This window comes from Tyto alba, unplaced genomic scaffold, assembly GCF_018691265.1.
Source record: "Tyto alba isolate M040663 unplaced genomic scaffold, T.alba_DEE_v4.0 Super-Scaffold_2, whole genome shotgun sequence".
NCBI classification, from domain to species: domain Eukaryota; kingdom Metazoa; phylum Chordata; class Aves; order Strigiformes; family Tytonidae; genus Tyto; species Tyto alba.
This window is the reverse complement of record NW_024881282.1, coordinates 21,540,952-21,566,690: the sequence shown is the minus strand read 5'-3', so window position 1 is coordinate 21,566,690 and position 25,739 is coordinate 21,540,952. Positions and strand designations below refer to the sequence as shown.

At 40.8% G+C, this 25,739-nt stretch overlaps 1 protein-coding gene across 7 annotated transcripts in view; it reads left to right on the top strand.

Moving 5' to 3' along the window:
* ATP8A2 (ATPase phospholipid transporting 8A2) overlaps positions 1 to 25,739 on the top strand; it is a 344,378-nt gene that overhangs the window by 283,719 nt on the left and 34,920 nt on the right. For all 7 annotated transcript variants that reach the window (XR_006165293.1, XM_042792247.1, XM_042792248.1 and 4 more), the window contains one exon: positions 23,418 to 23,506. Coding sequence is in view for 6 of the 7 variants with exons in the window: in XM_042792247.1 (XP_042648181.1) it covers positions 23,418 to 23,506 (89 nt within the window). In the remaining variant the exon portion in view is untranslated. The remainder of the gene's footprint in view (positions 1 to 23,417; positions 23,507 to 25,739) is intronic.

Below are 25,739 nucleotides of genomic sequence, written 5' to 3'. Positions count from 1 at the left end.
CATTGCAAGAGAGCAAACATGGAAGGGAAATACTACTTAAAATATAGTCCTACTATTATTAGTTGTACTTAAAATATATATATATGGAGGTGGGGCACCAAACAAGGAAACGTTATTAATGCTAAAGGATGGTGTTGATGCAAAGGGATCTAAACAAGCCCCGTATAAACTTCAGCTGAAGAGTACTTGTGAAGAGCTGCTTTCTAGGGTGAGGAAATTCCAGGCTGGCTCTCCAGTAATAGTAGCAGTAGTAGAGCAAGGGAGAAAAAAAAAAAAATTGCTTTGGAAGGAGGAGATTAATGTTTTCATGAGGTGACAAACTGACAGTAATTTCATATTGAAAAAAATAGAACATGTCTGCACTTGAAGTGGTGCACCAAGAGCCACAGGAGTCAGAGCAGTTTGCAGCTCTTAGAGAAAGCTAAGTGTGTGCTTGAAATGACACTTTGCTGCCAATGTGAGTTCACTCACTGGCAAGATAGCTTCCAGTTAGAAACTCCTGCTAGTCTGCAATAAATTTTCAGTTATAGACAAACCAATTTGGCATTTCAACGTTATGATATCTTTGGTATTCATTTTTAATATTTTATCACTTCAGAAGAGTTGGTTTAGGGTTCTACACTCTGTCCTGTGCATTATGTGCCCAAGTAGTATGATGACAAGAGCGAGGTCTCCTGGATATAGTAGACCCAAGACATGTCACTTCATAACAAATCCTAGATGTGAAGGATGTGTATCTTCCTGTTAATTCCCATTTTGCATCAACCCAGATAATTGGGAATAGAATAAACAATGAAATACATATGTATGTTATATCCTATTCAACCTCTGCTTCAAAACTTAGGGTCAGCAAGATTCCTAGGAGGTAATCAGAGTTGTCAGCCAGTTGCCTTTTGGTAAGTATTGTTATCCTGTTTTTCCAAAGAAAGCTATCAGGAGCCATAATTTTTCTTAGGAGTTTATTTGCTGTTAAAACAGAATCTGATTATTCCATTTCGAGCAACATCTAGAATGCTTTTTGGTAACTGCGTTGATATATACCAAACCAGAAGAACAATTTTTATCAATCCTTTTGCTTTAACCACTACTGTAGTGCATAGCCAAGAAAAATGTGGGCTTTTTTTATCCTACAAATCTTTTCAAAATAGTAAGAGGAAAACTAATTTCATATAGATGACTGAGGTTAGGAGCAGTACATACTTGATTAGTTCAGACCACAGAAACTCTAGTCTGTCTTGGAGCTGTTTAATTACAGATTCTTTCAGCCTTGTACTTAAAATTATAGTAGAACTGGAAACCTTACAGATTAATGTGTTACAAAAGTTCATCCACATTGTTCATAAGACAAGTCAGATAAGGTGCTTAACATGAATATCAGATTATGTGAATAGAGCACAGGCTTACGTTCTGTTTCATTAGTTGTGCGTACTGTTACATTGCAACTGCATTTTTTTTGAAGGGGTGGGTTCTTGTTTTGGGGTTTTCTTGAACAGGGATTCACTTAAGGTGAGTAACAAAAGAGGAAATCAGACACACCTGTGTTGTCCTCCTCTGTAGTTGAACTACTATGGAGTTCACTGCTAGGGTTGGGGGAAGGAGGTGGTAGGTGTCTGGTATGGTTCTGCAGATCTTTACTTCTAAACCCCATCCTCAAGAAAAGAGTTTTTCTGGAAGGGTCACTTTGTAAGCATCAAGAAGCCTGTGACAGATAGCAACCCCATGTTGTCACAACTGTCGTTTGACCAGCGTCCTCACTTACCGTAGGTATGGATGGTTGGGTAGAGCAGCTGTGGGTTCAACAGCTAAAGGTAGGGTTGGAAGCCAGCACCAGTCTGGAAGTAGACTTAGATGTGTTAGTACGTTTAGTTCCACACTCTGTGTGCCTTGCTACCAGTTTGCATCTGTTCTTACGTAGCTTCTGGATGCCCGTGCCTGAGCCTCAATGGTTTGTTCCATAGGAACCCTCTTTACTTAAACCATATAGACTGAGGAAGGACAGTTATTGTTCTGGGGAGAACTACTTTGTTTTTTTTTTTTAAAGGTTTTATTTTCATCTCAGAGACAAGATTGGTCCGTGCAAAACCCGTACCAGTCTGTTTATTTTTGTACTGTTAAACTGGCCTCACTTTTGGTTTTGGGAACCTTTGCACTTTCTAGATGTGTCGGATAGAGTGGGTAGAGATTGTGTACCTTGTATGCTGGGTCTTCTGCTGTAAAGCTCTACTGAAAACCTGTGTGGTCTCGGGGCTTTTTGTGTTTGCATTAGTTTTAATTGCCTCTGTGACCCCTCTTCCTCTGTTGGCCTTTCAAGCTCTGTGGGCTCTTAGCCTCGCTGATATCTCTCCACAGGATCTTTGTACCAGGAAGCATCCAGGCTTGCCTGGAACTCCCCCAGCCCTGCTGTCCAGTTATATTCATTAATTTCTCTGGCTTTTATACTGAACTTCTGGTTTTGCATTTTTAATACCCCTAATTCATTTCCTTCTGTTCTGCTAAGCTATAGATGAGGAGTTTATTAGTTTTAGCTCTCTTTATAATACATCTGTTTCAGCATGTGACTGCTTTTTAATTTCTTTCAGAAGCATGGTATTTAGTTGTCCTCTGAGAAAGGGGTGTAATTTATAAATACTCTTCTGGACCAGTTCTTTTATGCAGCACTTCCAGTTATTTGATCGCCTGTGTTAATTTCTTCTATTGTTTCCTTTAGTTACTAATTATTTTTCCATACTGTCGTTCTTCTCTGTATCCTAGGCAGTGTTTTTAAATTTCAGTCTTTATCGTTGCAGTCAAAGTAGAATGTATTTTCTGCCTTAACCAGCATCCGAAGTAACTCTAATCCTACACTAGGAAATTTTTCAGTCTCACAGTATCTATTATGTAAAATCCAAAGTGGTGATCCATGAATTAGAGCAACAAGAGGTACTGCAGTTTGATCAGAACACAGCTGTGTGACTTCCCACTGGTCTTTATTTTCACTGAGTGTGTCTAAATGGACTCTTGGGAGAGCTCTGCAGGGAACCCTGACTGTCCAGGTCAGGAACATGTTGAAATAAGCTGTGGCTCCGTTCCAGCCCACGCACCAGCATTTCTTTTCCATGAAAACTAGAATGTAGGAGATGTCAGCTGCACATTTGTGTCTTGTCCCTGTATGGACTTTGAACACAGCCCTGACACACCCTCAGTCTTAATGGTACTCCTGCATCAGCATTCAGATGCACATTCTGATTCTCACTTGGGTTTTTATTTGTAGAGGTCTACCTCTTTCAATTCAATTGAATTTCCAGACCTAATTTTCCTATACGTACACCTCCTTTGGACCCGATGTATTTAAAGGATAAGCCATTAAAAGCCCTCACTGATATCTGCATTACCTCTTTCTAAGAATTGAGGATAGTACTTACTGTTCTGTGAACTTTTGGTGACTTGAGGCTGCCAGGATCAGTAAGCTTTCTAAGGATATGAAAATCTACAGTGGTTCAGAGATTCCCCTTATTTCTCTGAAATGTTCTGATGTTGACAGTAGTATTGCTGGGCTATCTTATCTCTTGGTCTGGATTCTTTGTGGGTTTGATGAGAAAGATCTACAAATTCTTGTGGTGTCTTGAATCAGAAGGGGATAACTAAAAGAAAAAAAAAGTTTTTCAGTTTTTCTTCTAATTGCCATGCATATGTGAGTTTGTTTTTATCTGAATGCTCTAAGAGTTGAGGTGGTCCTGGAGGAATAATGACATGTCATTGGTGAAGAGGGGCACTGGAGAAAGGCTTGTTGAAGATGGGGAACTTGCTTCTAGATTGCTGAACTGTGAATATGGCAGAAAAGAGGCTAGGCAGTCTGGCGTCCCTAGACAAGGGTCTCTTGGAATTTCTCCTACTTTCAGGTACATTAACCTTGCTGAACGCATGAACACTTAGTCGATCAGCTTCTGCTGGAATGTGTTAATTTAGATCTTGTTAGAGCCTTTCTGTGCAGCACTAATAATTGTGTTGGAGGCAGGCCTAACCAGGAAGCCAACCAGGGTCAAGCTGACATCTAAGCAAGCACTGGAATCTTCCCCAAGTAAGGAAACATTAAGAAAACCTGGATTCTGTCAGAGGGAGTGAACTCAAGACTGATACATTTTCAACAGCAGAAGCTTTGCCAGGGATCCAGAGCGGTGAAGTCTCTGAAGGACGTCTAAAGCAGCTATCTTCTGGACATTTCATATTTGTTTTAGCCTTGGAGAGCTCCAGGTTTGATACCCTTTGGTTTGACAGTTCCTTTCAGTACATGAACTCCCCTACCTTCCACCTTCCTGTTTGTTCTCTGAGGAACATGTCTCTTGTAATAGCAATGACATGATGATACTGTTTACATTTTCTGACCGGACAGCGAGTCCTGTCGTTTGCACTTCACTAACGCTGTCAGTCAAGTGAGAGGCACTGAGTCCTGTTACTAGATTATTATCCTGGAGTTGACTGATGCCTGCTAGTTACTGTAACATTTAATTTCGTTTTTCACTTTTGGTGCTTTCTCTTCTGATGATCGGTTATGTTTCATAATTGATTGGGGGGGGTGTATAGGTACACTTTTTATTCTGCTGTTCGGAATCCAATTTGCAGAGAATCACTTATTTTGTAAACAGCTATTTTGTTCTGGTTCTCTAGAATTATGAGTATTGAATGTCTAGAGCTTGCAGTTTCAGACCATGTTAGTCCTGGACTATCACACTTAAGCTCTTAGGTTAGTAAGTAAGATGCAGCTTTTTTGGTGCTTTGTAAAATAGCTTGGACATGATCTTTTCAGGCTTATAGGAAACACCTTGTTCCTATGAGCATGCCCTGGAAGTTGATTGCCAAATGGCACACAAGGTCAGGTTATATTGTTTAGTTTGCTAATTTGCATTTGAACTTGATTTGCTGTCTTGAAACCTGTGTCAGGTAAACCACAGGATGTCTGGACTAGAAAATTAACAGAAGGCACCTTAACTCCTTAAAATGCATGAGCAATACACGGTGTTAGAATCATTTGCAGAAGCTGTAATGGCATGCTAATAGCTGTCTTAGACTGTAACCATGTTAGTCAGGGCATTTGGATGTGGAAACATCCAGAACCTGTCAAAACAGACATAGCAGCTGACGGTGTGTAGAAATGAATCACTTGATCTCTTTGCTCAAGTGATGTGTGAATTGTGCATTTTAATAAAAGTGGGCTTGAACTCCTGAAGTAAGTATATGTGACCTTTAATAAATGCTTTTGCTAATGAAATGACAGAGGCAATTTTATTCCCCTAAATTTAAGAATTTCTGGTTCTTTGCCAGAAGAGAATATAATAGTAGCAAAAATAAGCATTTCTGTAGCATGCTTTGTGGTTGCATCTGAAATCATTCAGAGGCAAGTGAGTATCTTCATAATCATTTTATCACAACTTCCATCCTGTGGATAAGGAAATGAAATTGCAGATGAGGAGGAATGGGCAGGGTGAAGGATAGCTAGTAGCATGACCTTTCAGTAAAGGTGGTGGAAGACTTGACATACAGCAAATAACTGTGTGTGTGGTGGCCTCTTTCACAGCAGCATAAGACACTAATATTTACACCAATTTTTTTCCCTGGCTACGTTTTGAAAGGTTTGGGGAAGGACCACAAAATTCATGCTTATCAAAATGATGAGGTTGGGTGTCTGTGAAGGGAACTGCAACCAGAAACAGAAGTGATTTGGCTTTTGTTTTTCTGCTTAGGGCTGCTGTTCTGCTGAGACACAAGAATTGGACAGTGAACCTGACTGAAGTATACGTGAAGCAGCATAGTGAGCTTCCTGTGCCAAAAAGGAGCATAAAGTAGAAGGGCTAAATACGGGTTAGGAAAATCAAAACAATGTAAATATGCACACACACACTGCTGTCAGTAACATAAAGAGGTTAAAGAAAAGAAAAAGCAAAGATTGTTTTGTGAGGAAGCACCACTGTCATGTTAAACTGGGGAAGAATTTGGCTCGTATTTAATGTCACATCACTCATTTAGAGGCCTAAAAATAGTGTTTATAATAAAACCCCTGACACAGCTAGGGCTAGTGTGATTCAGATGGTTCCTTTCCTTTTTTAATTTGTGAACAAAGCTTCTCCTTTGAAGAGAAGTGTTTGTTTACAGTTGTTTATCAGAGCAGGAAATGGATCAATTAGATGTAATTTTTTAAGTTAATTGACTGCCACTACTAAAACCACCTGATGTCGTGTGGGTGCCAGCAATGCCAGATGAGAAATCTCATTGTTGCTGCTGTGGGAAAGGCAAGGACATGATGGGAAATGTTATTCTTGGCACTCAAAAGATTAAAAATTTTAAATATTTATAGAGTCTTATCTAAAATACTGATTGGTTATTAGTGCCTTGAATTGAGGCAGGGATGTGTGAATCCCTAGAGCTTTATGACTGTATCCCATCTGAATTAATCTGAACCATTAACAGGGAATTGGTGCTCTAAATTTTCCTCTAGCTATATCCTCTTTTCCACACTGCACTGCCTTTATATTTATTTTTTTCTCTTGGATTGTTTCATTAATGATCTAGAATGTAGTAACAGCGCAAAAAAAAAAAAGTTTATTTTTTTCCCCTCTCTGAAGTATTTGGCTTCAGAGCTATATTTGTATCTTTTTTTTTTTTTCTTTTTTTCATGCAGCACAGGTTTATAATCCTTTTTGCCTGCGTGAAAGCAGAATGACTTCATTAGCGTGGTGCTACTGTTTTGCTGTACTGAGTTTCACAATCTTTTCTGCTTCAACAATACTTCCCTGCTGACTTAAGGGTTTTTTGGATGGAGGGGGGAGGTTTGACATAAATATTCTGGGTTATTTTTTCCTGGCAAATTCCTGGCCTGTTTGGAGGCTCAAGAAGCTGTTGGATGTATTTGTTGGAGTTGCAAACCCACATTTTTCCTGTCAGTTGCAGAATAGCTCCAGTTTTTGATGACTGTAATGAGGTCTTTGATAATGCTTCTGCTGCCTGTAGCAGATGGGCTTATTGTGGGAGCCAGGAGCCCTTTCAGAAATCCCCAGTTTCAAAGCTGAGAGAGAAACAGGAGAGCACAAGCTCTAAGTAAAGTTGCCTATCTCACATAATCTTGAGCCTCACAGAAGGACCTCATGAGTCTACAAGTGAAGTTGAGACTATTTGGTGTGGCTAATTTTTATCAGCTAGTTTAAAAAAAAAAAAAAAAAGTATGTTGTATGTTCCTCTGATAGGACTTCCATGTTGCTGTCAGGCCTGTAGTAAAACAGTAAAAGAGAGTGAACAAACTTGGGGTGTACTTTAAGGGCAGAGCAGGTAGGAAAACTCTTCAGATCAGTTATCCTAAAAATAAGTCTCAAATTCTGTACGCTTGTGAGCCTAAGGCAAGCTTAATTAAACTTAAAGGAAAGCAAAAATAAGCATTTAAAATGCTGTTTTGTTTCTCACAAACCTGAGTAAGCCAAAATCTGGATTACTCAATTATGCATGGTTGTGGGATTTGTTTCGTGAGCATTTTCCTGCATAGCCCAGATTCTCAGCATCCTTCTCTTCTTCTCTGTGTGTGCGGCTGTCTCTGAAGAAGGGATGTCAGGTTTTGATCTGGGGGCTCCGAATGTGCTCCAAGTCACCCCTTTTCATATCAGACTGGCCTCATACATGCTGAAAGGTGTGTTTGTAAGGAGGAGGTGATCCAGTGATACTCTGTCAGGTGTTTACCCCAGACTGTCTGCAGCTGTGGTCATGGCTGTGCCTTGGAAAATGGACCGGTTCCCTGGGAGGGATGGCAAAGCCTCACTTTGCAGTGCAAGTTTAATGGGAAGGTGCAAACTGGCCACAACGTGTGGTTTTGTGGCCTGGAGGCTTGTCACTTTTCAAGGAGCTGAACCCTGGAGCCTGGCACTCGGGTGATGGTTTTCCTCTGCTAAAATGTTCTTTAAGGAGCACTACATAACACATGTCTGCATTGAGTTGTCTTTCTCCTTTTTGCTTCTTGATTGAAATATACATTGCTTTATGTTCAATTTAGTTTACTTGTCTGTTCCTCAGAGCTTTTCATTTTTGCTTAACTCCTGCAATGAATTTAAGCATCACGGAGACTGGTGCCTACCTAGCCATGATGTGGGAAGAGTTAATTAAATCCCAACTCTTATGTTCATAGGTCCTCAGTTTCTCCTATCTGATGGTGAGGGAGAAAGCAGTAGGGTATAATTATGCCACATGGTCACCATTTTGAGACGACAGGGTTATTCATTAGAATGTCTGTTAGGTAGCCATTCAGAAGACCTTAAGTGCATGCTCAGTAGGTTAGGGAAAAATGGATCGGATGCTTTTTATCAGCATCTGTCTTTGGAAACCAGCGTCCCTGATAAGGGCTGGTGACTGCCCCAGAGAACTATCAACTCTGTTCATCGTCTCAAGTCAGGCTTTTCAACAAACTGGGTCTCAGTGAGTGTCACCAACTGAAGGATGAACACAAAATTATGAGACTACAAAATTTGAGGTGAGAGCAATGGTGGAGTGGGTTCTAGAAGGTAGAGGAAACAGGAGGGATCTGAGAGATGTAAGAGTAAGAAGGTAGGAAGGGATGAGTGCAGTGTCAAGGGGGTTGGGCCCCTCACTGTTATATATTCTCTCAGTCTTGCCCAATTGATTTCATTTCATGATAGAGAAAAAAAATGTTTTCTCCTTGGTGCTGTCTATCTCTTTTATCTGCAGCCTCCATCCAATGCAATCTAAACAATTCATATTTGGTCCCAATATAGGTATCTAACTTGCTGTTTTGGCTGTGACAATGCCCAGTGGCAGATGATTAGGAAGAGTGTAAGAATAAGAAAGCATATAGTAGTAATTCTGTGGTATAGTCTCCCAGCTCTAAGCAGCTCAGGGATTTCAACACCCAGAAGCAATGCCTTTGTATTTATTAAACCTCAATAGGTTTCTCTTCCAGGAAGCAGTGTAATTTTAAGTTCAAATTAACGTTTTTCAAGTAATGTGATCTCTCTCTGGTTCACAACAACCTGCACGAATCCTATACTATATATGTGAAAGCATATTACCTCTAACTGGTTTTGAACCTGCTACTGGCTGTCTGATCTGGTGTCCCCAGCCCTTGTACTGGAAGAAAGGGGCAAGTATTCGGTTTACCTGCTTTCCGTGATTCTTGTTTTTACAGGCCTTTATATAGTCTCTCCTCCATATTCGTAAAAAGGAAAGTCATCACATTAGTCATTACTCATAGTGAAGCCATGCCATACTCTGATCATTTTTGTTGCCTTTCCTCTCAACCTTTTCTCATTCTCCAGTGCCCTTTTTGGAATGAACAGAGCATGTAGGTGAAGCATAAGTTTTTTTCATAGCAGCAAAATGTTCAAGCATCTTCTATCCTATTCTGAAGTCCTAACATTCAGTTTGCTTTTTTTGTACTTCTGGGTAACAGGATTGCATCCTTAGGCCTTCAGCTGACTATTACTACTATCACTTTTCCCCATGTCTTTCACTTTTCGCTTTAAGTCATTGATTTTTTTTTTTTTATTTTTATTTTTTTTACTGTACAAAAAGTCCTTTTGCCATTTATTTTCTGCTTGGTTTTTATTTTTTTTATATGCTCTCTGAGGGAGATGGTATCATCTTAAACTGTTGTCTTGCTATTCACCTCTTTCCTAGACCATCTGTGAATATCTTGGTTGGCACAAGTCATAGCAGAGCCGTCTGTTGAACTCCCCTGATCATCTCCCTCCATTAAGAACATGGCATTTGTAGTCCTGCTGTTGGCTTTGTATTTTCTAGCTGGTTACTCTCCTGTGCAGGGGCCTTTCCCACTTATGCTGTGGTACCTTATTTTCTGAAGCTCTGATAAAGGACTCGATCAAGCTGGACCAAGCAGAATTGGAAGTCTGAATAAGCAGAGGTTATCTGGTGGGGAAGCCTGACTCGGGCAGAGATTGTTTGCACAGTCTGCTGTACCATGCCCAGAGTTTTTCTTGCTCTTCTGTGGTGTAAGCACAGCAACAGGGTGGTGGGTGCCCCCTTGCAGGCTCTTTGTGCCTCCCAAGGAAATTGCTGCTAGAGGAGGCTTCGTGTGCCCTTGGCCCAAAACTTCTGTTTGATGTAGGAAAAGCTGCCTTAATTGCTGTGAATGTTAGTTTTCCGTACCTACAGGATGAGAAATTAAATTTCCTACCTCATACACATGGTGTAGTGCTCAAAGTAGTAAGCAGCATAGTTCTTGCTGGGGAGCCCTGGCTAGAAGGAAACTGAGAAATGCGATCTAGTTCTCCTTGAAGATCAGTGTGACCCATGCTCCAAAGTCAGTTAAGCGTTCTTGAAAAATACCACAATCATAAGCAGCCTGCATTGTGATCACTGGTCAGAGGTGTATGCAGGGAGGAGGGGGAGGTGCCCACCATTGGACTACATAAACTTCCAGAGTCCCTAAAGGAGGAAAACAGTGGTTTAAATGAAAAGATTGCTGGCAAGCTTTTTAAAAATGCCAGTTGTCTCTGATACTCAAAGACTTGAAAGACTTTAAGGTTTGCTTCTGGTGTCATGGCTTCGGAAAATCTCAATATTCCCACTATTTTAATGTTAATTCTAAAATTACTGATTTTAATTTACTGTATCTTGGAGGCTTTAAGCGGAATATCACCATTCACCTTTTCCACTAGCCAGGCAGAAACTATTTTAAAACTGTTCATGATGATATGCTGCTGACATGACTTTAAAGAGTAACCGTATGGGAGTGTTTCTTTTAAAACTACATACAACATGTCATTGTAGGATTTTTGCACACAGAAGAAAATAAACCAGGTCAAAATAGGTCAAACTTCAGTCTTCCAGTGTGAGGAGCATCTATTTTAAGTGGAAGATGAGAAATGAAATAGTAGCTGTTACCCTGAAATGAAACATGGTGCTGTTTATGTATTTAATTGGTCGGAGTTTGTAATGGGGCTTTGAATTCTGCTGCTGTCAGATCTCGTACTGCTGCTGTCAATCACGGTTTTTCTCTTTCGTAAAAGACTCATGGTAAATTTATTTTGGATAGTTCCTTAACAGGTGTTTCCTCGACGTTACGAATGCTTTAAATGGGAACGGAGCTCCACGTCCGGAGTTCTCAGCTGAAATCACACGGCGGCCTGACACGGGCGCTGGTGTGTTTACTCATCTGCGGCCACGCTGACAGCAGGCGCTGGCGGGTCCCCGCCGCGGCCCGGCCGGGACACAGAACAGATGTCGGGGATTAGGGGGAAGGATTCGGGGAGGCTTTCGGGCTGCACCTTCGCGGAAGTCATTCATTGTGGAGACGCAGACAGGGCCTGCTGGACCTGCGCTGAAGAGTCGGCTGAAATGGGTCTCGGCGGGTTTGAGCGTCCGAATCAAAAACAAATGTTTTCCTGGTACCTTTTAATTAAAGGGAAAGCATAGATTAATGTAATAAAAATAACGTTAGTGCGCCAAATGGTATCATAGTTCTACAGCGTTTTTCCCAAGAAAGCAGCTGGCAACATGGGTCTCTTAAAAACGGTGCTGCCTTGCGCGCTGCCCGCAGAGAGGCTGCCTGGTCTGCCTTGCTGGGAAGTGGTGTGGAGACACGAGGGAGCTGTGCCCTGGGGCTGGGGTCCAGGAGAGCCTCTTCACCTGGAGCTAGTGCTTGTGGTTGTCTTGTCATTTTGTTGCTGTTCTATGCTTAAGAGAATATTTCCTGTGGGACTGCCTTCGGCTGTTAGGTTTGTTAGGCTCTTGTGTTTTCAATGTTGTATGCTCAGAAATCAACCGTTTAGGGAAAAACCAGGGGTGGCACAAAGTGAATAAGAGTGAGTGGTGGAGATTTGTGATGGCCTGAGGTGTCCCCTACAGACATCAAATACAGTACCACATACCCATGAGGTTTGTCAGGCACCTCTGCAGGCCAGGAGGCTAACTTTTGGCTGCAGTTCAGTTACTTAGATTCAGAGCAGGTGTCTATAGCTGTGATTAGTGATGTAGAAAAGAGAATTTATGTAATTCATTACTATCATCTATTGTGCTGTTGATATGATGATATCAGTAAAGGGTGAAGGGAAGGAGGGAGAGCCAGGGTGCATATCCAGATTTTGGCAAGAGAGTGTGGTGGGAATGATTGCAGATGTGCCTTGTACATGATAATACAAGGCACAAAGATGTGGTTGTATGAAGAGGTTGTATGTGCTCAAACAATGAAATAAACTGCTCTGAGAATGAAAATGAAGGGAAAAACCAAGATTTTATGGGGAAAAGTACCCCTTTGTGGTAAGATTCCATTGATCTGAGATGAACTGCAGTCATGCTGAAATAACCCAAAATCTTCAGAGCCTTCAAGAGAGACAATATGATGGCAACAAAAGCTTTCAGCTAACTGCATTTGGAATATGTTTTAAGAACATAACCATTGAGTATAGTAGATCAGTGAAGATAAAATCCCAAGTAAACATGTAGTGACTGAGCCAGTATGATACTCTTTCTAGAGAAATATAACACAGGTAAGTAATGACTTATCTCATTCAAGTCAACCATTGCTATAATAGATTGAAAGCAGATGATCAATAAAATTGAGTTTACATGATGTAGTTTTGCAGAATGCAGAGCCCCCTCTATAGAAGTGGTGTGCTTTCAGTTCCTCTTGACTTCAGTAAGAATTCAACCTGCTCATTGATTTAGAAGCCCAAACCCCAGTTCAAAAAAACTGGAAAAGATCTACTTCATGCTATATGGCTAAGAGCTATTTTGTAGAATTCTTGAGCTATTAAGGAATCTCCAAGATGTAAGACACAGACAGTAGTGTTATCCCGGTAAACTTAATGTTAAACTGTATCAGGAAATAAGTTTATAAGCAAAATATCAAAAACAGTGCTTTGTTTGTGGGTCCCAATGCTGTAGCTCACTGCAAGCAGCAAACCATATGCAGAGCTGCAGTACTTTCTGACAAGCTGCCTGCACGCACAGGTGTCTGCATGCCCCATCTAAATTGTTAGATCAGGGCTCTGGAGACCAGCAGACTTGCTAAAGTTTAGCTTATTTGCCAAATGTGGGGACAAGGTGCAAAATCTAATTTGAACTAATATCGATGAAAGTTTTGCCACTGGTCATTCCAGATCTTTGTATATGCTGTAGAACATGAGTTTTGGTCAGCAGCTTTACTCAGGAGGCAAAATTGTTTAGATGGTTTGTGTGAGTGGATAGATTTGTAATTATACTTACCTGAAATACTTAATAGTGTAGCTTAGTCGATGTGGTTTATGTTTTCTTTTTTAATCCTATTTCTTGAAATGGTCTACAGAAGCACAAAAATGTTTGGTAGAAAGATACACTAAGTGGCAAAACAAATGGAAAAAGAATAAATGCAGACTTGAAACTTTTTTTCCTAAAAAAGTGAGTAAAACAGTCCTGTGAGATGGGAGAAGTGTTATTTGATACTAATATTTTTAAAAGCTGGTTTTCAATATGCTACTAAAACAGTTGTTTAAAAAATTAATTTCAAAACACTCCAGTGAGATTGACCATATTTTCTGTTTTTTTCTCTAAGGTTAGGACACATGCCCAAATTCATACTGTGAAACCATGGTAGAGATGGAGTGAGACCAGGATTCCTGAAAGTGATTTTTCTGCTCTTGATAGAGCACCTTGTAATTCAGGGATGCTACTTCACTAATACTGGGGAGGAGGGAGTATTTGGAAACAAATGTGTGTTTTGTGATGAAGCCAGTGCTGTTGCAGGAGCACAGTTGGAAAATTTCAACACACAGAGCAGGAAATTTGAAGGTTCTGACTCTTTCTGTAGGTGTAACTTGGCTAAACATAACTAGTCCCTTGGAGTTTTAAATTCAAAGGTGGGTTCTGTAAAATTTAGGGTTTTTTTCCGTTGCAGCTTTCATGATAAAGGCACAGTTATTAAATAAGGGCAGCTACTATATACAAGGGTGGTTACCATTAAAACCTGCACAGAAAATGTTATAGGCACCAAACAACATGCAGAACATGACTTCAAAAGGGGAAACATGATGTAGAGTATAAATTTATTTTTTTATATGCAGAGTTGAAACTTACACTGAAGTGCATGAAACAGTGAACAAAACAAACTTTTGTTGTCAGGTCTATCAAAGTTACTGTTTCAAGTTTACTTGGTTCTTTCTATTCATGCCTGTGTTGGTTTGGTTTGAGGGGGAAGGAAATAAAAACTGCAGAGATTCTAAAAGAACGTCTATAGGAGTGACTTTGCTTTCATGCTGGAAAGCACACTTTCATACAGATTTTACTTGAGCTCAGTGAAGTTACAGCACCATGGCAGGTCACCACCCATTAGCAAGTAGCTACCTATGGGCCTACTCTCCCACATCTTCTAGTGTGAGTTCAACTTACAGTCTTTTATTTCAATTTATTGTGTTGCACAACCATCTAGTTGGAGGCATCTCAGAAAACTCTATCTTATGATTCAGCGTAGTATCAAGCCTGACTCAGGTGAGGAAAAATAAATCTGGGATGCCATCAACAGTGTCTTCTGCACTGGGTTTTTTTCAAGGTGTTCATGGTCCACAAGAACATGTGTAAAGGAAGGAATTACTTTTATTCAGTAATTTTAATTTGTGCTGGGAGAGCTCAGACTAATACAAAATGATCTTTTTAGATTTTCTTCACCAGAAAGAATAATTAGTGCCTGGTGTCATTTACCTTAAGCTATTTCCTGAGCTATTTCATCCACTTTAAGGAGAAGGTTCTTCGGTTAATGAGGTCTGTACTCTCCAATAAAATTTCAGGAATCCACTTATATCCGTTTACATGGAGCATGATTTCACTACTAATTTTTAACCAACAGTCTTCTCCAAATGACTTTGAAGAAATATTCATTTACATTTTTTTGTTGAGCTTAATGTAACCAATAATGAAAAAGAAATGATAGGCTGCATGAAATTGCATCAGAGTTTACACTGCCAGTGATCCATAAAATCAAATTAAAACACCATCTGATTAATTTTCTTAATGCTCTGCTATCAGAGTAATAATGGAGAGTAACGTGGGTAGGCTCCTTGTTTAATTGGTAGTGTTGTATACTAATTAAGTAATTGAGATATAGTAATTTTTTTCTGAGGCAAGGCTGCTTATGTAGAATATGTTTTTAGTTAACACAAAGTAGAGATTATTAACACCCTTTGGGACACATTTGACCAATGATATATTAATTTATGTGTCAAATATTAATTTCTGTAAATTATATTAAGAAATTGAATAAAAATAGGTTGCTACCTTGACGTAGTCCTCTATTACAGAAAAATAGTACCTAACAGGAAAATAAAAGGGAGTAGAAGATCTGTAGACTTCACTGTGCTCCTATAGTGTTATAGCTCTAACTAGTTTATCCAAAATCCATGTCAGTGTGTGTGAAGTTGTTTGTTTGTTCCCCTCCCACCCCACCCCCCCTTGAAGACACTAATTTTTGGGTTTGTAGCTTTGTATTTCCCATTCCTGGAATTTTCTGATCGTGAAAGAAAATCAAGCAAGTGATTTGACTTTTTTAGAGTTGCCATTATACTTTCTGGGGTTTCTATACTTAAGTTTGTATTTTCATGCTTTCTTTTAACCGTTATAACTAGCAACTTTAACAAAAAAGTTCTTGCCTGAGACCTATATCTCAACATATTTTGGGCATTACTGGGAATGTTGAATATATGCTTCTGTGATATTGCATTGGCATTGTTATTTTTGCTCAAAGTACTGCTCCTGTCATCCTTCCCTACACTTACATCCAGATATTACATGAAAATTACCAATAAGCTTGATAACTATGTTATAGAAGCTAGACAGTGGATAGATTTCTTACTCTAGACTTCCATATGGTTTTAAGTATGACTGGCAAAATCGAGGAAAAGGAGTAAAGTATCTGAGTGAGGTATCTGATTTTTTTTCTTTCCTCCTTTTACTGCTCTCAAGGGAATATGGCTGTATGAGCGGAGACTGGGAGAGGGAGGAAATAGGTTTGAGACCGGACCAATGTGTCATTGTGTTAAATCCAGCCAGCCAGTGAGGTCATTGTTTTCATCTGAGTCATTTTAGAATGAAAACTCTTACATTATGGAAAATATTGCACATCTTTATTTCAGACATGGAAATATCCAGCCAACCTTTCAGTGGTAGAGCTCCACTGATTTCGCTTGAGGAACTCCTGACTCCCAGTGGTGTAAGCAGAAGGGGAAATCAATTTTTTCTGCCTCATTTTTTTAACACTTTGCCACTAACCCAAAGGGGTTATTCTTCAGGCATGTTTCCAGCCAAGATGCTTGTTGAAGAGGGAGCTGGTAAATCTGTTGATCGCACCTGTCAGCTCTGAATCTAGTAAATCTGTTCAGCCTGGAGCTGGCTACAGTTGCATTGGGGGAGAAAGTTCTTAAGCACTGGCTCATGTCGAGGCTAGATTATGTTCCAACATGCACCAGGAAAATCCTTGAGACTGCATTCTTGGATATTGATTATATTGCATAGTCGGGCTCCAGTAGGCTCAGTCTCTGTGTAGTATGATTTAATTGAGGGACTTGGGCAATCTGCCCAGCTCTGCAATTGATTTGTGTGACCATGAATAAAACCCTGTCATCTCTCTGCACTTGGGTTTTAATATATATGGTCTTTAAGTTAGGCCTGGTATTTGTAGCACTTTAAGGATCTGGTATAATACAGTAATTATAACAGAATTTGTGTATTTTATACAATATAGCAGCATGGGGTAGAGATAGTGATCATCCCATGCAAGCTAGTAGAAATACTAGGAGGTTTTGACTGAAGCTAACAAATGCTGGTTTATCACTTAAAGTGGGAGAAAGCCATTGCTAGTTGATGCCTTCAGAATAATTTATGAAAAATAGATTGGTATGTGACACAATGTCTTCCAGTTGTTACATGGCATGTGCTTACGGTGTCAGTATATGGCAAGTCCTCTGTCACCTTAAGTTCTGTTCAGCCATTTGGTTGATAATGATTTAATATCTTTGCCCTTTGAAGTTTAAATTTCCAGGTCTTTTAAAACAAGAAAACTACCCAGTGTTGGCCCTGACACATTCAGTCTTAAGACAACTCAGAACATGCAGAGTGTGCACAGTGCAGCTCTCTAAAGGAAAACAGAGCTGGGTAATGGTTTGCAAACTGTATAAATGCATCAGATATTTGCAGGAGAGTTTGCACAGTGATATTGTTCATAATCTGTGATAGTTTTTTCATGCATGGAATCCATTCCTTTTCCTATTGAGCTTGGGCTTCAAATGTACTCATGAAAAACATTAAAAAAAAAAAAAAACAAAACTACAAACTGCAGCAAAGTTGTCTAAGCTGTAGCATCACTAAAAGTGCAACAGTTTCAAGATTTGGGATAGAGTGTGTTTAACTTTCTACTGAAAATATTTCGGGAACCTTTAAAGCAGTTTCTGAATCAGCCCCGTTGGTACATAACAAATGAAAGACAACCTTTCCCAGGAGTCTGGAAGTTTCCAGAGTAAAATAGGAGCATTGCTGTGATATGTCCCACTGTTAATGCCTGAACTTCTAATGAGGAATAGTATATTTGTCTGTATATCACACCATCAGGTGAGGCACTGGGACTTCAAGATAAATGTGATGGAATTGTTTGCCCGAGCTGGCAGCACCCTGTCATTGGTGGGAAAATGGCTGAGACGGAGACCCTAGGAGTAGCACCTCAGAGTGGTGGGCTGAGGCAGGCTTTGAAGGCTGTCCTCACTGACTGCATAACAAACAAGTGACTTACCTGATGTGGGATGGGAGCAGAGTGACCATCTGGGATTCCTCTGCCACAGCTTCTCAAGTGATGTACTCAGACCAAGCCACTGGAGGACAGGTAGTGGCAGAGGTGTCTACCTAGTGCATCTAAGTTGACTGCCTTAAGGTGGGGTTAACTGCCTGCTGCTGGTGCGCTGCTTTCTGCTTTGATTATTGGGGCTCTGCAGGTGGAGCAGTGGGGCCAAGGCTCCTGGAGTTGCACTTGCAGCTTCAGTCATGTGTCTCATCAGCTGGATCCTTCAGTGTCATAGATGTCTAGACCAGTGGTATCTCAATGATGGCAATGAACATTTTTTGTGCTTTTACGATCTGTGAATCCCTCACAATAATCGTGTGGCCATCTTCTCCATGTCTCCTTTCCCAAGTGCTGCCAAAGGCAGCGACATTCTATCATCCACGTTTGACTAGTGGGAACCAAAGTGATCTGACTGATCACCTGACTGCAGGTTGGTCTTAGATCCCTAGTGTATAAAGCTGGAATTTGAATTCATATGTAATGATAACTGAGCAGCTTACTGGGTCATTATCCATGCCTTGTGGTGAGAGCTATGATCAGGATACAGGCATGCTTCCAGTAATCGTTGTTGTTGCACTGTAAATACAAAGCCAGCTGTTTCCACTGTGATATTATGCTTTTGCTGTCTGTTTTTACCAGAGTTAGGATGCATGGGTGTATGAGGAAACGAAGTGAAAAAACAAAACAACTTCTATTATTCAAAATACAAATTAAAACTTTGTCTCACTTCTCTTGAACAAGCTAAGATGGTTGAGACCCTTGTTTGCTTTGCCTGAGTCATTTACTGGTCCCCAGTTGTTATCTAACCATGATGTGGTAAGAATACCAAAACAGTCTGGATATCTGACTTCCCATCCCTGGGCACATCTCGCTTGGTTCTCCCTGGAAGTTGTTGTTGAAAATAGTGGCACCACCTGTTGGTGGATGTATTGGGTTTGGGTGGCCAGGTTTTGATGGGGGGGGGGGGCTACAGGAGCAGCTTCAGTGAGAAGCTGCCAGAAGCTTCCCTTATGTCCAACAGAATCGGTGCCAGCTGGCTCCAAGATGGACCCGCCGCTGGCCAAGGCCGAGCCCATCAGTGATGGTGGTAGTGCCTCTGTGGTAACGTATTCAAGAAAGGGAAAAAAATTCCTGTGCAGTTGCAGCTGGAAAGAGAAGTGAGAATATGTGAGAGACACAACTCCGCAGACACCAAGGTCAGTGAAGAAGGAGGGGGAGGATGTGCTCCAGGTGCTGGAGGATTCCCCTGCAGCCCCTGGTGAAGACCGTGGTGAGGCAGGCTGTGCCCTGCAGCACAGGGGGGTCCACAGGGGAGCAGATCTCCACCTGCAGCCCGTGGAAGACCCCACGGCAGAGCAGGTGGATGTGCCCAAAGGAGGCTGTGACCCCGTGGGAAGCCCACGCTGGAGCAGGCTCCTGGCGGGACCTGTGGAGAGAGGAGCCCACGCTGGAGCAGGTTTGTTGGCAGGACTTGTGACCCCGCGGGGGACCCACGCTGGAGCAGTTTGTGAAGAACTGCAGCCCGTGGGAAGGACTCATGTTGGAGAAGTTCATGGAGGGCTGTCTTGGGTGGGAGGGACCCCACGCTGGAGCAGGGGAAAAGTGTGAGGAGTCCTCCCCGAGGAGGAAGGAGCAGCAGAGACAATGTGTGATGAACTGACCACAACCCCCCATTCCCCATCCCCCTGTGCCACTGCAGGTGGAGGAGGTAGCAAAATTGGGAGTAAAGTTAAGCCTGAGAAGAATGGGGAAGGGTTGGGGCGGATGGTATTTTTAAGATTTGGGTTTATTTCATGTTATCCTATGCCGATTTGATTGGTAATGAACTAATTTGTCCAAGTCAAGTCTGGTTTGCCCATGACAGTGATTGCTGAATGATCTCTCCCTGTCCTCATCTTGACCCATGAGCCTTCTGTTATGTTTTCTCTCCCTTGACCAGCTGAGGAGAGGAGTGATAGAGTGGCTTTAGTGGGCACCTGGCGTCCAGCCAATGTCAACTCACCACAGTGGAAAAGGAGAACTATGAATGAAGCTTATTTGCATACTAAGAAAGAGTAGTAAAATGGAGGAAAGAGTTTGAAATGTATTCCATATTGCAATTTAAGAGTTTGGGGTTTTTTTTGAAATAACCTATTCCCTGTTTGATAGGCTTGTGTAGAGCATGTCCTTGATTTAAAACAAACAAACAAAATGAAACAAAACAAAAACCCAAACAAAACAGAAAACCCCCTTAACCTAGGCTTACTAAACCAGTAAGTACAGAGCAGATCTTCCTACTCATTTTGACTGACCAGTGCTATCACTGTTTTTTGCTGTGTTTAAAAGAAAAAAGTATGCACCCTTACAAAACCAGTTTACAAGAGGTTAAAGATAGTGGGACCTAAATTGTTGGCTCCTCAGCTGAAATGAGTGGAGCTAAGATTTTTCTTTCTGTTCCCATTTTTTTTTTTTTTTTTATTTTAACAATATATTACCGCTTCTCTAAAATGAGTGATTTTACTGTGGCAGCCTTGTCATTGGTTGGAAGGCATTCTACTGATGGCAGGAGTTTAAGCTGCAGTGTCTTCAGCAGAAGCACTTGAATTAGTCTCAAGTGGTTTTGGGGTGCTACGTGATATATGGTTTCTGGAGTTGGCTTTGGATGTGCTAGTTACTGATGTTTACATCAGTAGACAGAATAAAAATTACTTAGTTGCTTGCCGTGGGGTCTGTGTGATGACAGCACTGATCAAATTTTGAATTTGTTTCAAAACCAAAGTATTTCTACTGCTCTCTGACCTCCTTAAAAAGAAAAAAAAAATGGTGGCGATTCCTGTTTAGTAGCTCTGCTTTCCTTATTTGGGGGAAATAACTGATAGCTGAAGGGTGTTACTCATTGGGACTGGGTATAGAAATGTTGCATTTCAATGAAGATGTGTTGCAGTACTGTCTTCACTGCTGTCATGAATAGCTGAACAGCTGGAATGGAGCACAGCAATAGCTGTGAGGCCTGAGGAAGGCTTTGTTGTGATATGGAGGTGTTCTTACTATAGTTTTTGTTCATAACCCAGCCCTCTATCCCACAGATTGGAGAAAATCCTGAAAATGCTCTTTATGTCTGTGCCTGGAATGTGCTAGGTGGTTTCTAGTGAATCCTCTGCTGAGGAGCTCCCATCCTGTGAGCAGATGGTGCCACCATGCCAGAGAGGAGGCAGAGGTCAGAGGCAGAGCTGTGCACGCAAGACAAACCAGTTCAGTGTCATGCAGCATAGCAGTCATAGAACTCCAACAGGAAACTAGAGATGAGCAGGGAAGAAACCTTCCAGGTGAGCTCAGGAATGGAGTAAAGTCCTGGAGAGTGTTGTGTGGAAAAAGACTTGCCAGTAATAAAGAGAGTGTCTGACAGGGTTCAGGTGAGATGAATAGTTTTACTGTTATGGAGCAGTTTTTGGGCAGAATTATACTTGGGTAAAATGCATAATTGCAGGCAAAAAGTATTTGGCTTGAGGGTTTTTTTTTTTCGGTGTCAAGCTTAACATGTGAGATATCCAAATTCATAGCCATTGATTGAGATGTCAACATTTATAACAACAATAATAGCGTTTAAACTTCTACTGAACATAGATTGTTCTGCACTTTGAAGGTGTGTCGAGTTGCTTTCAGCTAGAAAAGCAAAAAGTGGAACGTAAAATATTTGAACCAAAAATAGCAGAAAATGCATATGGAATACTATGGCCCTTTTTTAGCCTTTATTAGCATAAGCAATGGAAGGATGGTCAGTGGAAATGCTGATGTGATCAGACTGCTAGCACTTGCAGGATCACAGCCAAAGAAAAGCAAGGCATGAGGATAAATCTCATTACATTTTGCCACTGTGTTATTACAGTTCAGCTCTTTGGCTAACAATAAAGTTATGATTTTCCTCTTATTCCTGCACATCCTTTTCCTTAAATAAGCATATAGCTAATACTGCCTGTATGCTTCTGGCACACTCATATGAAAGGAGGCATGAGGACTCAGAAATGACTGAGAGCTGATTCTGGGACTGGAATGTGTTTGCTTGCTGTTCGTGTGGGTGGCAGAGTGTGTCCGTATATGTTTTAGCACAGCTTAGCTTGCTCTTGGTTTCCGTACAAGATTTACCACTGATCTGTCAGTCCAGCAACAGCATGGAGGATTTAACGTTCAGAAGTGAAAAATGCTTTTGGAAGCACTCACGACTTGGCAGTCCAAGGGCAAATTGCTGCTAAATATGACTGAAAGTTTTGCTGTGGTGAGTGGTAGAAGTTTCTTCTGTGGCGATCAACCACGTTTGTCTTACAAAGGGTATAATTACAAATTTTGTCTTCTCACAAGGAATTTCAAAGGCTAGTAGAAGTATTATTTGGTTCCATGTTGTGTCGCTCATCTTCGTGTGTGTTTGTAAAATGCCCTGAAGCTTCGGCATTGTGGGCTGCTGCTCTCCTGTGTGCTACCCCAGCGAGGCGTAGCCGAGCCAGCGTTACAGCGGGGAGGCAGCTGCTTTAGCTCCGTGCCTGCGGGTACAGGCCTCCCTGCCTTTGGTGACATGGCACGTTAGCATCGGCAGATACATGTGCGTGCATTCTGTGGCATACAAAATATTGAGAAGTAAAGGTTTTGGGGAAGGGGTATGGCAGCATCTGTAACTGGCAAGAGAGAAAAATGTGGCTAGCTACTGGCAATGCTGTTGACACCTTTCAGCCCCTGTTTTAGTTGTGTGCTGCACATGAGTCATTAGAGGAAAAAAAAAAAATCTTTTCTGTTTATAATGTACTAGAGAATTTAAATTATTTTTGTGGGAGGTATGTGTGTGTGTGCGTGCAAGAGGCGGTTAGGTTGTGTCAAGTCTTCCGTGGAGCAAACCTGGGCCTTACCATTAATTTATCTGTAAAAGATTCTGATGGCCTAAAATAGCACTTCTGTAGATAGTGCTGTATTTGAACTTTGTTCCATAACCATGTGTGTATGGTGGGACTTGCGGGGTTTCCATATATCTTCCTTCTCAAATCCTACTGAGCTTTTTTCTTCAGGCATTACAACAATGAGAAAAACGCAAATATAAACTTTGTGCTCTTTTGTTTGTAAAAAAAGCCATCTGTGTTGGACAGGAGTGAATCTTTCCCACCCTGGGTTTCAGGCAGCAGCAGTTTGAACAGGAAGTGCTTTATTTAAGTGAAATATGACTGAAACATTTTTAGTGAGAAATGTCGGGGTTTTTTTAATGTCAGTTTGATGCTGCTCAGAGATCTAAAACAGTGGGTAGAAAGAGTGAGCAAATGGCACAAACGATAGTCAAAAGTGCAAGCTAAATATACTTATGGTGCTTTTCTTTGAGTGAGAATGTGTGTTCCTGGATCCACAAATTAATATTGGTGGAGGATTTGATCAAAATGCTTTTTGAAAATTTCTAAGGAATGATGGAAATGAGAAATGCCATTGCTGGATGTTAATTATAGGCCTGGCTTCTGTTAAGAGTTGTTGAGAGTTACCACCACCACTAGATTTCAACACCACCCAGATCATGGATGCAGTACGTGTTTGATGCCATCACTCTGCCCTTTCCTTGTAAACAACCACTTAACATGTAACGGCTTGAAAATATTCATGATTTATTTGTTTGTTTTCTTCACAGGCTGGAATGGTCTTAAGATGTGGATACTTCTGGTTTGGCTTGTTTCTCGTGCCCACTGCGTGCCTTGTTAAAGACGTGGCATGGACAGCGTAAGTCCTGAAACAGTCCTCTTGATGTTGCGGAATTATTCTGTATGCACGTGTTGCTCAGTCCAGTATTGTTCTGTAAAAAACTACAAAGCCTTTCAGTGAATGCAAAATGGTGACACTCCATTGGGAGACCTCTGAGCAAAGTAAAGTGGGAGTCATTTCTCACCTGCCAGTGCAACCAGCGATGTGAGAGGATGAATAGTTAGTTCTGAATCTGAAGGAGGCAGCCTTGTCTGAGTAATGAAGGTGTGTCATCTTATGATTATTTGTGTTGTCTCCCCTTTACCTAAAGGCAAATTTAAATCAGACATCAGAGATTTCCTATGCCTACATTCATTCAATTCGACTAAGGTTAGGTAGAAAGTAAAAATGTGGCTCTCTAATCCATACCCAGTAATCTCACAGATCTCACAGTCAGCTGCTGTTTAGGTTCTCCCTCAACAGTGGGTCTTCCAAGACTTACCTGAGAGAAGAGCAATACTCTGTGGTTGAAGTACAGTCTTAGTGATTCCTTCCCTGCCCAGAGAGGAGGAACAACCATTGTAAAGTACAAACCTGTGTAATCACCTTCTCTCAAAACTCTGTGGTTTCAAAGTATTGCAGCAGGCAAGCAATTTCAATAACTTTGATTTAAAGACAAGCAACTTGCCTCCTCTGCCCTTGCAATTTGAAATGCAGAAGTATCATTTTAATTTAGAATTTCCAGTGTTATGTTCAGCTTGCTTTTAAGTGTCTTGAGCACCAAAGCTTTCATCCTTTCCCTTGTAAAGCTGTGTTACAGCAAAAAAGGTTTTGCTATACATGGACATGCAATAACCCCATGCAGGGAGGATCCAGGGCATTCCAGCTCTGGGGCAAAAAGGCAGATCCTAGCTGGAGTGAAGAGGGGATATAGGTTAGCTTGTCACTTGTCACAAAGGCGCGATGTGAAAGCATCATAACACGTAACACTTCGCTCCAGGAATGAGCTGTCAGTCAGCCGACAAAGTTTCTTAGAATCGTAGAATCAGTTACGTTGGAAAAGACCTTTAAGATTGAGTCCAACCGTAAACATAGCATTGCCAAGTCCACCAATCTTCTCTACAGAGAGATGCAGAAAATACTGAGAAAAGCAGAAAGTTTCCCAAACATAGGTACATTTCAAACACTGGCATAAAATAATAAATCCGGTCATACACATATATCTGAATATTTTCTTCCAATGGGGTTGATAGCACAGCTAAATTAAACTGGTAGTAGGAAAACCTACCAATCAGTAAGTACTTCTTAAATATTTTCCTATTTTCTTCCTCAGATTAGTTTTTACAAGCTACACTGCTAAAATTAAAACTAGGCATCATAATGTAAAATGTCTGTTGAGGCCAAACCATGATTTAATAGTCTAGCACACTAGAGAGGTTTTTTTGTTACACTCATTAAAATTCTCCAATTGAAAATTATTTTATAATTCTAAAGATGAGGCCAAAATGTTTAAATTTAGGTATTTAACTGTGTCTAGGACCTGCTTTTTAAAGCTCTGAGGAAAAAAAAAAAAATCTTAGAATTTATTTAGCATAACAGGCCCTGCTTCTGTGTCAGGCATTATTTAAAATTACCTGCTTAGAAGTCAGTGGGAGTACTTTTGTGATTAAAGCTAAATAGGAGCTGAACTGTTTGCAGCGTTGGGGATCAAATATATATTTTAGGTGTCCAAGGTTATGCTTTAGTTTTTGCAATGTTTTCATGGTAGTTGAATGTCCCAAAGTTGTCCTCTGTTTTTATCAGTTCTTAGCAGAAATTACTCAAAATTATGAAATAGACCAGACCAAGGCAGGCTCATCCTCAGCTATTACTCATTTAAAACTTTGTTACTGACTCAGCCTGTTCTTTAGTGTTTCTTAGAGAAATCTCAGCAACATAATCCCTTCAGTGGTTCAGACCAAGAATGTACAGAGATTGTGAAGCTCTCAAGACAAACGTGTATGTTTGATATTTTCTCAACAGACTTTAAACAGGAGGCTCCTATCAACATTAAACAAAAAATCTGTTCTCTGAGCAGGACATTTTTTTTTTTTTTTTAACCCATCACTGAAAAATTAACACCATTACCATTTTAACTAGGATAAATGAAATGACACAGCTATCAGCACTGCCATATGGAAGGAGTAAAGGTCTGTTTCTTTTCCAAGAGGCTTGCCATTCAAAACTTGAGCCCAAGGCCCCTGGAAATCAGCCGGCACATTTCCACAGCAGC